Source organism: Bidens hawaiensis, unplaced genomic scaffold (assembly GCF_021521415.1).
Source record: "Bidens hawaiensis isolate Kalapana, Puna unplaced genomic scaffold, B.hawaiensis_p1.1 tig00023394_1, whole genome shotgun sequence".
Lineage (NCBI taxonomy): Eukaryota > Viridiplantae > Streptophyta > Magnoliopsida > Asterales > Asteraceae > Bidens > Bidens hawaiensis.
The window spans coordinates 37,542-49,495 of record NW_027493664.1 but is presented as its reverse complement, the minus strand read 5'-3'; the positions used below and the strand labels follow the sequence as shown (position 1 = coordinate 49,495).

At 34.3% G+C, this 11,954-nt stretch overlaps 1 protein-coding gene across 1 annotated transcript; it reads left to right on the top strand.

Annotated features, from left to right (window-relative positions):
* The first annotated feature begins 8,385 nt into the window (after positions 1 to 8,385).
* LOC143567365 (epimerase family protein SDR39U1 homolog, chloroplastic-like) lies at positions 8,386 to 11,795 on the top strand. Its single transcript, XM_077053805.1, has 12 exons — positions 8,386 to 8,441; positions 8,506 to 8,600; positions 8,709 to 8,768; positions 8,900 to 9,018; positions 9,161 to 9,205; positions 9,999 to 10,077; positions 10,262 to 10,323; positions 10,416 to 10,518; positions 10,798 to 10,858; positions 11,075 to 11,145; positions 11,282 to 11,421; positions 11,523 to 11,795. The coding sequence occupies exons 1-12, from the start codon at positions 8,386 to 8,388 to the stop codon at positions 11,637 to 11,639; spliced, it is 1,008 nt and encodes a 335-aa protein (XP_076909920.1). The 3' UTR covers positions 11,640 to 11,795.
* The last annotated feature ends 159 nt before the right edge of the window (positions 11,796 to 11,954 follow it).

Here is an 11,954-nt window from a genome sequence, read left to right as displayed (position 1 = left end):
TCTGAAATTTTACTCTTTCGAGCAAGCTTGATATCTGATTATGTGTGAATATGTTATCTAGAAAGCTTTAACAAGTTCAAGTTTTTCCAACACACTTAACTGTTTGAAAGATACTTCTTGTTTCGAGCAAGCTTTGCATCTTATATGCTAAGTATGATGATTCTAGCATGCTTTTATTTAACTTGTATGCCTATCAGACCTTACCAATTGGTTTAGTAATACAACTTTTTACTAGCAAGCTATTTGATATGTTACTATTCACTAGCAAGCTGTGTGATCTTTGAACTTTCTAGCAAACTTAAATGTTTTTGTAAATTGTTAGTCAGTCGAGCAAGCTTTGTGAATGAATGACACTTCGAGAAAGCCTTAATTTTTTCAACTATCTAGCACACTTTTGTGATTGTTGACTGGTTGAATTTATTCTAGCAAGCTTTGTGACTTTGAGTGTGTTTACTTTAAATTCTAGCACGCTTAATGATTATTGTGAATATGTTTCTTTGAAATTACAAGTGTTTTCGGGCAAACTTTGTTTTCCGGGCACACTTTATGTTTCGAGCACACTTTGAAATTTTCAAGTGTTCTCTCAACATACTTGGTAATTTCTTACTTTTGCTTTTCGAGTACACTTTGTGTCCAGAACTCAACTCTATGACACTTTTCTTGTTGAACAGTGTCTCGAGCATGCTATGTGTAACAGTCTACTTGAATGGTTATTTGCTAACTGTTTATGCATTTTGGGATACGGTATGTGTTATGTCGTTCAAGCAAGGTTAATATTTAGGAATGTGTTAAGATATTACTTTGGGATTCTTAATTGATTCCTAGCAAGGTTGCCTACTTGTTGAGTTATACTTGGTTATTAGTCTTGTGATTTATTTCAACTATTAGGGGTATTTTAGTAATTGTATTATGCACATTTGCTAATGTAAGACACATTCGTTAGAGTATATAATAACGAATATGTCCCTACGTGTTTATCCGTGTCCATTCGTTAGAGTAGTTAACGAATGTGGACTACGAATGTGCTTATTCGTTAGTTTAAAGTATTGATGTTAATGTATGATAGCGAATGACACACATTCGTTATGGCTTGTATAACGAATGAGGTCTTCGTCTATATATACCCTATAAATTAAAGTTAATGCAATCAGTTTAATTATTAACTGTTTGAGACTGTTATGTTGTCCAACTGATCTCTCAACACATACAGTACACATAATAAGGTAAACCTAATCGTATATTATATCTAAGACTACATCCGTAAACATATTGAACTAGTAATCAATCGTACACAGGTTTCTCAAAGGTGATTAGGGTTTGTTGGTGGTTTGAGGTCGTGAAAGAGAGGGGGGCTGGAGATTGATTGTTTCAGATTTGTTTATTGATATGCACAAAGTGGTGTATAAAAAATATAGCAATTAACTGACCAAGTACAACGAGTAATAAAAACTTAGAATACCCTAAACCAAACCACTTGCAACAGGCAAGTGAGCCTATCGGGTGTAGTATAACTATGGGAAGACCGGGAATATAGAATCCTATAGACACTTATTAAATTAACGAGACTAGTTCTAAAAGATAATTAAAGTAATAATTAAGAAAAGATTATTGTTGGATTCGTATTTATTTTATTTTGAAACTAATAATTGATTAAACTAGGAAAAGCAAATTCAAACTCTAAGACTTAGACGAGAACAATATGAGAAAGACGTTACCTAGGCTTGAAATCCTATTTCTGAATCTTGGACGCTTATCGGCAATGAGAACTGTGATGGAACCGGGATCTAAGATACGACACCCCTAGACAACCTAGTGGATCCTTGATCATTCTCTGGGTGTGGACTAAAAGGAAACCTTAAGTAACGTATGATGCAAACCGGTTGGTTGGGTTACCTCTCAGTCTCTCTAACAATACTAAAGTACTCTAACGACTAGATTTACTTCTCAGTATCACTAATCACAATACATCCTGGTGTGTAAGGGGACGTAAGGAGTAACCTAAAGATGCTCAAAAAGACTCGGGATAGCAAAAATCAAAAGACTATAAAGGGAAATTCACTCTCGTGTAATCTATACCCAAACCACCTAATGAATAAGACAACCCCAACTATTTGAGTCTCGATATAGGTAGAACACTTAATTTCTCTAAACCTTCGAACAATAGTTCCTATGGATTATATTAACCAAAAACCATAAACTAGTTACAAATACACAGTAAGTAACCTAATATACATATACACATGAAAGACATTCACAAAGACACATACGGAATGATTGAAGAAAAGTAAATTAATATTAAGCATGCATATTCATCTAATTAAATATCAATAAGTTGGTTACAATAGTATTAATCCAACACAAGTTCACCAATAAACCGACAAACAATCCAAAACTCAACAATATATTCATTCAAAACCTAGGTAATTATGAGAGTTTAGCCAATAATCATGCTCAAAGATAAAAACATAATAAATAGATTCAACTAAGTTCATAATAAAATAATAAATCAAACCAAAAAAACTGTGTTTGAATGAGTAGAGATTAAACCCGGACACTCTCTAATTAATTGAACACCTTCTTTGTTCTTCCTTGCAGCAACAATAGCCTTCTCTCTTGGCACACCAAACAGAAACTAATAATAATAATTTACTGCTGACTCCTCCTGACTTCTCTTTGACTTGCGGCTCGTAAGGTTTTTCTTCTCTGCCCTTTTAGTCAGTAGACAAAGAAAATAATATATTAATCATTTTTCTTTCTCTTCAAGTCACGATTACCTACACCAAATTGTGGACCTAATGTCTTTTTCTTATTGGATCCCAATCGCTTGTGGGCTTCCTCACCACATCCACGTTGCTCCCTTATATTCTTTTGCATAATGAAACCCACCTAAACAGCCCAACTCCATTAGATATCTCCCTTATATTCTTTTGCATAATGCAGCCCACCTAAACAGCCCAACTCCATTAGATATCCATTAGTAGATGCAGTTGATATAAATGACTGAAATATGCTATGTAAGATATTAATCACTCATATTTTAGTCTTTACTTTCATTTATTTTCAAGTGACATCTTGGTTTTTTTTTTTTTTACTCTTTTATTATTCTTTTTTTTAATACTAAATTTAATACTCAATGCATTATAATTATAATTATTATAAATATGAGAAGTTTTGCGTCCTAAGATTGTAATTGGTCCATGTGACAGCACCAGCTTCTGACACGTCATCCTTTTTTGTCTTTTTTTTTAATTTCAATTTCAATAACGTAACATAAGTAACCAAAACCAATTCTATTCGGATCGACTCTTCGCCGTAATACCCGGTTTTATCGGCCGTTTTGTTTTTGTTCTACAACGGTAACAAACATCATTGGTTCACATGGCGGCACCAGCTTGTGACGCGTCAATGCGATAACTTTTTAGTTCAGTATCCTAATAAACGTAATCAAAACCGACCCAATTCGCATATACTCGAAGCCGTAATGCCCGGGTACCGACCAATGTTTTGTTTTTAATCCTGTGTCATAACGAAGGTAACCGGGATTGACCAATTCGCGTCTATTTGCCATTTTAACGGCCGAATTTTACCAACACAAAAAAATCGTTTTAAATGAGTTATTTTTTTGTATAATAAGTTATGCGAGTATTTTGGACGTTTGCTAATTTAATCTTTAGGTTTAGTGTCAGTTTCATTACGAAGATAACCGATACAACCAAATTCATGTCGATTTGATCATAAGTTGTATTTGTTTTTCTTTAATATGTTAATTTTTTATATTCTAAGTTATACCAATGACAATACATTTTTCTACCTTGACAGATTAATGTTTTCAGTTTAGTGTCAGTATCATAACGAACTTCTACCAATCAAATGGACGTTACTGTACCGCCGCGATACAAACCTAGTTAGTAATATATAACATATGCTCGACCATTCATAAGTTGGTCTCAAATTTAGTAAAAGTCTCCATTTTAGCTCATTCTCATTCGAAACCTTAAAAACTCAAATGTGACCCATGAGTGAGTGGATTATAAAAATTGATCCTAAAATTATTTAAAAGTATAGAAAATACTTATTAATTTTAAATATAATATAGACCACATAATATATTTATTTAATATTATATTAAATCATATTTACAAGAATAGTCCTTGTTGTAACAAGTTGTGACTTTTAACGAACTTTTTTGATAATAAATCGGGTTCTAACAAATCATTGTGACTAAAATACTAACCCAAGTTATTAAAAATAAAGTCTAGTTGATATGTTTGTTAAAGCAGTTTTATAAAGGCCGAAAAACGTATAAGTTACGCGTAATTGATCGAAATTTCACACAACAAGCTACGAACTAAACACATGATAATCTATCATGTAAATTCACATAGATAATATTATAAACATGTGCTTGAGGTATTAATTTATATAATAACTAATAGCATGTTAAGCGAACATAATATACAAAATCTTGTAACATATAAAATCATCTAGCACATAACAATTACATCCAAATTATTTAAACATATCTGATTCGACATTAATCACCAACGCGTATTGACGAACTCATGTGTGTGACTCGTTATTGACTCGTGTAAATGTTATGCATGACGTGTAAGATAACGGAGTTGGATTAACGTGAAAGTGCAGGGTGCCATATTATCGTTTAGGACATGATGCTATGTTGAAAGTAATTTAATAATAGTGTGGGTTCATCAAAAACGAACTCGCCTCTCTAACGCAACCCGTTCGGTTAGGTTTGGAATTTTTCATCTTTAAACATCTAAAATTAACATTTTCTTATTCAAACCTTAAAGGTAGTGTTTTTGTGATATCGAAACCAACCCCGACTTAAAGTCGAGTTTGTGTCAGACAAAACACGAACTACTCGCTTAAAACTCTGTTTTTAACATTTGGGCCCATTTTGGATTTTTCTCGAAATGTCCACTTTCTTCAACTTAATTAAAACATATTTCATTCACAAACTTTTATAAAATACATTAAACTAACCTACATAAGAGCTATTTTTTCAAACAACTACACCAACTATAGTGAAACGTATATCTTTCTTTCAAGTCTTCAAAACTCCATCCTTTGAACCAAACTCATGTATTTTACTCATTTTTCCAGTTTCCATGTAAATTATATTTGATCTTAGAATTATTTTTCTACGATCCCGTCTCGAACCAAACTCATCTAGTTTAGCTCGCTTATTTACTTAGTCGTCTTTCTCTATCTTAACTTTACCAAATGAGTTTCGTAACCCTTTTTCCATGTTTTATTAATATTTGGGGTTTAGCACGTTTTGTTTGCCATCCAATTCGCAATGATGTGATGCATGTAAATAATATTTATCAAATATTGTTTATGATGACTTTATCTAACTATGTGCAATGTGTGTACTGTTTTTATAATGATTATTCGCAAACTCAAACACAAAGTGGGAGGGTCTGATAGGACGTACCTGTGTTACCAGTTCCTCAACTTCGGTTGAAATGGATGGTCGTATCATTATCATTCCCATGTGGTGGGGCATCAATATCATTCTCTTAGGTTGGAGCGTTATTTTTTGTCGCATTCCATTTATGTTATGATTGCATATATATCAAAATGTGACATGTGAATCGACAAGCCTTTTTGTATTATATATATTTCGAACTTATGAACGTGCTACAGGTTGATTGATGAAGTGCAAAGGAAGAACGATTACTAGATTGGACCTTTAGGATTATTTAAATAAATTGTTATCTTTATTCCGATGTATTGTTACTTGATCCAAACCAATGGGTACCTGCTTCATTATGAAATAAAATAAATTTATTTATTATCTTTCAATTAATAGTGTTACGAGCTTATAAGCAATTTGTAAGTAATGGAAATGTCAAGCTCAACTTCTTTACACCAAAGCAGGTAAATTTGCACCACTGATTAAAAAATGGAGGGGGCCATTGCCAGCACTGGCCCTTGAGAAGTCTTGCCCATGTTCTAAATGGTAAGGGTAGTTAATGGAGGGGGCCATTGCCAGCACTGGCCCTTGAGAAGTCTTGCCCATGTTCTAAATGTCAAGCTCAATTTCTTTACACCAAAGCAGGTAAATTTGCACCACTGATTAAAAAATGGAGGGGGCCATTGCCAACACTGGCCCTTGAGAAGTCTTGCCCATGTTCAAGATGGAGGACAGTTCTCCATATGATACTCCAATCTGCGTCAATCACAAATTGGGTGCTGAAGTAGACGGTGATGCAGATGTGGACTCAACTCAATATCGGGCGATAATAGGTTCTTTAATGTACTTAACTGCATCTAGGCCTGATATAATGTTTGCTGTTTGTCTTTGTGCACGTTTTCAGGCAAATCCAAAAGAATCTCATTTGAAAGGTGCAAAGAGGATACTGCGGTATCTCAAGGGCAAGCCGAAGCTGGGGTTGTGGTACCCGAGAGGAGGTGACTTGGAGCTGGTCGCTTACACAGACTCTGATTATGGAGGGTGCAATCAGAGTCGGAAGTCAACAACTGGAGGATGTCAGTTTCTTGGTGGCAGATTGGTGTCGTGGCAATGCAAGAAGCAGACTTCAGTCGCAATCTCAACCTGTGAGGCAGAATACATGGCTGCATCTAACTGCTGCTCTCAGGTTCTTTGGATACAACAACAGTTGCGCGACTATGGTCTGAATTTCTTACTTACTCCTATTTGCATTGATAACACAGCTGCTATCTCAGTAACTAACAATCCCGTGAAACATAGTAAAACTAAACACATTGACATACGTCATCATTTCATACGGGGATTGTGCTGAGAAGAAACTGATAATTCTGGAAAAGGTGGATACGCTTGATAATTTCGCTGATTTATACACTAAAGCGTTTGACAAATCCCATGTGGTGGGGCATCAATATCATTCTCTTAGGTTGGAGCGTTATTTTTTGTCGCATTCCATTTATGTTATGATTGCATATATATCAAAATGTGACATGTGAATCGACAAGCCTTTTTGTATTATATATATTTCGAACTTATGAACGTGCTACAGGTTGATTGATGAAGTGCAAAGGAAGAACGATTACTAGATTGGACCTTTAGGATTATTTAAATAAATTGTTATCTTTATTCCGATGTATTGTTACTTGATCCAAACCAATGGGTACCTGCTTCATTATGAAATAAAATAAATTTATTTATTATCTTTCAATTAATAGTGTTACGAGCTTATAAGCAATTTGTAAGTAATGGAAATGTCAAGCTCAATTTCTTTACACCAAAGCAGGTAAATTTGCACCACTGATTAAAAAATGGAGGGGGCCATTGCCAGCACTGGCCCTTGAGAAGTCTTGCCCATGTTCTAAATGGTAAGGGTAGTTAGGGGTGCGCATGGATCGTTTATTAAATTTTTGAAACCGTTCAATTTCGTGTGTGTGTGTGTTTTCGGTTTTTGTCATCCTAACTTGAAATTTGGAGCCAAAAAATAAAGTTGGGCCAAAAGTAATGAATTCAGGTATAAATCATTTATTAATTAATAACTAATTGATTATTATATAATTAGGCATTATATTTGGGTCTAATTATTCTAGAAATATGGACAAAACTGAGAATGATTTATAGTCACACAAAAAAACCCTTACAAAATAATAACAAAATCATAACTCAAAATTTAATAAAAAACAAAACAAGTAAAAACACAAAAATGTTTTCATCGGCTTCCTCGTTTAGAAAAAAAAAGACACATTGTATTATATTACTTAGCATTGTGTTATATTTTGTGATCTATTATGTCTTTTTAGTTATAATTGTGTCTTTTGTTCATTTTTGTCATTGTGTCTTTTCGTCGTTTTTTTTTCCTTTTATATTTTTGGAGCGAGAATGACGGAGGAAACATTTGAGTTTTTAAAATATATCCGTTTTTTTTAATTTATATCAGTTTTTTAATTTATATTTTGAGTTGTAATTTTTTTTAATTTTTACTCTATTGAATTTTTCGTTCAAGGTTTTGTATGATCACAAATCATTGATATTTTAACATTTCCCTTGTATTTGAGTCACTTAAATATTAAACTCTTGGAAAATACTTGAAATAAAAAAATGAAAATAAAGAAAATGGTCATGGTTAAGATTTTTCAGTTTTTGTTACATGAAATCAAAATCAAACCATAAGTTCAGTTTTTAATCACATATATAAACATAAACGGTCAGTTTTGTTTTAATTCGTTTTTTTTTTTTTCAATTTCGATTTCATAAACGACCATAAAAAAAAAAAAGAAAAGTTGGGTACCAGATAGGAGTAGTGTGGCTGAAATGCAAACACGAGTTGGCGATGAAGCAAGCAAGCAAGCATTGTTGTGCAGCAGCAGCAGTTCTAGTCCACAAAATTAATTTCACATTCCTCTGAGAAACCAATGGAGCTTCTGCTTCTTTGGGTTGGAGAAGCTCCGTTTTGCCGCCTCCTACTTCGGTACTCTTTCGATCATTCCATTTCTCCAAACTGAATCATGATTCATATTTCTTTCTGAATTCAGGTCTGCCACTTCAAAAGACTTACACTTTATATTCGTTTCTATAACAGGAGCTACGGGTTTTATTGGTAGTAAACTGGTGCAAAGGCTCTATGAAGGTATGCATATTTCATCATCATATAGATATTATACTTACTTGTATGTATCAAATGATATTATGCCTACGTTATGTTATAATGCATCATTAATGAAACTTTATGTTGCAGATAACCATAGCGTCCGTGTTTTGACTCGGTCTAAATCAAAAGCCGACTCCATTTTTCCTGGTAAGAAGGTAATGATATAAGTAATATTAACAAACATTTCACAAGACCCATTTCATTTGTTATCTACATTGTACTCGAAACATTTCTTAAATGACAGATGTATTATTTTTATATTCGTTTATTTTTCCTAGTCAAGGATTTTCCAGGTATTGTAATCGCAGAGGAACCCGAGTGGAAAGACTGCATTCAAGGGTCAACTGGTGTTGTTAACTTGGCTGGGTTGCCTATTAGTACCAGGTGGTCTCCTGAGGTCGGTAACCAGATTATTATTGTGATAATTTGAATTTTGCATTTATTGTGTAATGGATAAAACATCATTTATTAATTTATATGATGACATGTTAATTGTTTCACCTTAAGCCATAAATATGTTTATTTTCTTGCTAATGCAGATTAAGAAAGAGATCAAGGAAAGCCGGATTAGAGTTACCTCAAAGGTTATGTTTCCGGTTTCATGTAGCAACTTACACCTTCATTTTTTTGGTGGTGGTGGGGTGTGTGTGTGTGATAAGAACCCCGAAATTACGAACCTGATTACTGAAATTGAAATGGATAGTGACCCGATTCGAGATGGGTGATCTCCAGATTACAAGGTTAACAAACCCTAATTTTAATCATTTAAAACATCGACAAACTAAACAAAAGCGGAAATTCTAATATTAATATGAACAGTTAACACAAACTGAAAACTGTTCCCGCTTATTTGGTAACATGGGTTTAGGCGGGAACAGGTACGCATCAGTGTGGTTGTTGGGGGGTGGATCCCACAAAATGAGCAAGCATTACTTTCTGTTGCATACCGTTGACGCCCTGCTTGCGGTGCGCGCATATAATGTATATATGTGTGAACCCTCGGGTGGGCAAAAGTAAAATTGCACTAATTTTGACGTTATTTTACTAATCTCGTGAAAATAACGTTAAAAGTGGCGGAAGGTTAATCAGGCATCATGTGGTGGCGTTGATAGCCGAAAGACAAGGGCACATGCACCGATCAGCCGGTGTCCCGATGATTGAGTGCTATGTGCCTTATGTCCAAGGCTTGATGCAAAACTACAATCGAGCCGGGGGTCTCACCGGAAGCAGCCTCTCTATCCCTATGGGATAGAGGTAAGGCTGTCTACATCTTACCCTCCTCAGACCCTACCATAGCATTGCTATTGGTGGGATATACTGAGTACGATGATGATGATGATGTATGACCGTTGACGGGCCTGTTTACTGAATATGAAGGTTGTTGACTTGATAAATAACTCCCCAAGTGATACAAGACCAAGAGTTTTGGTTAGTGCAACAGCAGTGGGCTATTATGGTATTTTCCTATTCGCTTTAAATTTATTTTTTGTAGTAATTACATGATTAACATAATGTAACAGTGTCATATCCAAAATTAGGAACCTGTATATAAAATAAATTATGATGAATGCATTTGTGTTTTATTTCGTTGCGTTAGCTATACTTGCGTTGGGATATGATTTTCTGACATTACAACTCAGGTACTAGTGAAACTCAAGTTTTTGATGAACAAAGCCCATCCGGGAACGATTATTTAGCAGAGGTGAACTAACAGAATCTTCTAGCATGGGTTTTAATTAGATTCTGATTAGTTTTGTATGTATGCCTATCGTTTTCCTTTTTTTGTGTAATCAGGTTTGCAGAGAATGGGAAGGAACAGCTCTTGGAGTTGATAAGGATGTTAGGATCGCACTTATACGTATTGGTGTGGTTCTTGGGAAAGATGGTGGTGCTTTAGGTATCATTTTTATGCACATTGAAAAAATTCTATTAATTAACATAAGCTAGTTAAGTAACGCCCATAATGGTTCAGGTCAAAAAAGCGATTTGTGGGTACTTACTGCGGTCCGGCTTGTTGGTTCCAAAAACACTATTCGTCATAATCTAACGTGTGAAAATATACACTTTTGGCCCATTTCTTCTTTTAAAATTGATTCTATGTTACCCGTTGAAGATTAAAATGTAACCTGGATTGAGTCATTCATAGGTAAATTACTAAACATTGTGACTTTTGCAGCTAAAATGATTCCCATCTTCATGATGTTTGCTGGAGGACCATTAGGATCCGGGAAACAATGGTAGCATTATTTAACTTTTATATATAGTTGACAATTTTAAACGTTTTATTTGGATTTGATTTCAATCTTTTTTAAAGATTCCCAAACATTCTTCGACAAAAATGTCTGCATTGATCATTCTAAGCTATGGACTCTCGCAATGCTAACTGATAATTCATGTACCCTATAAATTAACATGATGAATTTTTATATGATATTATTGTGTAAATGTTGCAGGTTTTCATGGATTCATGTGGATGACTTGGTCAATATGTTGTATGAAGCCTTATTGAATCCATCTTATAAAGGTGAAAATATTGGTGTATTTTTCAGTATTTGCTCTTAAGTGTCACTTAATACTCTAAGAACATAAAAGAGGGTTTGTTTGTTTTTTTAAGGTTATATAGATAATTGTGAAATTACTAACGTATCCCTAACTTTCAGGAGTTATAAATGGAACCGCACCGAACCCTGTTCGGCTAGCCGAGATGTGCGAACACCTGGGATCAGTTATGGGCCGACCCTCATGGCTACCCGTACCCGACTTGGCCCTTAAAGCAGTCCTTGGAGAAGGGACTACTGTGGTAATTAACCATTTCATTTGGTTCATTTTAGTTGCGCATTACCCGCGTTGCTAGGTTGTGCCATACAGTACAAGCTGTATTAATATTTGACTTTTTGTTAGGTTTTGGAAGGTCAAAGGGTTGTTCCTGTTAGAGCCAAAGAGTTGGGATTTTCATACAAATATCCGTACATTAAAGAAGCACTTAAAGCCATCTTAGCCCAAAAGGTTGTAGCTTAAAAAGTGGTCATTACCGCATTTTTTTTAATTATTTATTTTCGTGGCCTGTTTTCTCAACACATGAACTCGTATGAAAACCCGTAAAGCTAAAAGAGAAAAATTATTACATAAATACCAAATGATATTCAGCATCTTAAAAGTAAAATGTTACTATTATATGTTTGTATAAATCATTGAACCTTACAATTGTTTTTAAAGGAAATTATATCAGGCATTTTAATTTATGATCTTGGAGAAATTTTGTTAATATTGTCAACAAAGGATTACAACTGTTTAAATTGTTATGATAAATATTCGGGGTGTGATATCTCATGT

Coding starts and splice junctions, on each gene's coding strand:
- LOC143567365 (XM_077053805.1), top strand. CDS start 8,386: ATGGAGCTTCTGCTTCTTTGGGTTGGAGAAGCTCCGTTTTGCCGCCTC. Junction 8,769..8,899: donor AGCCGACTCCATTTTTCCTG/GTAAGAAGGTAA, acceptor TATTTTTCCTAG/TCAAGGATTTTCCAGGTATT. Junction 10,324..10,415: donor GGAACGATTATTTAGCAGAG/GTGAACTAACAG, acceptor TTGTGTAATCAG/GTTTGCAGAGAATGGGAAGG.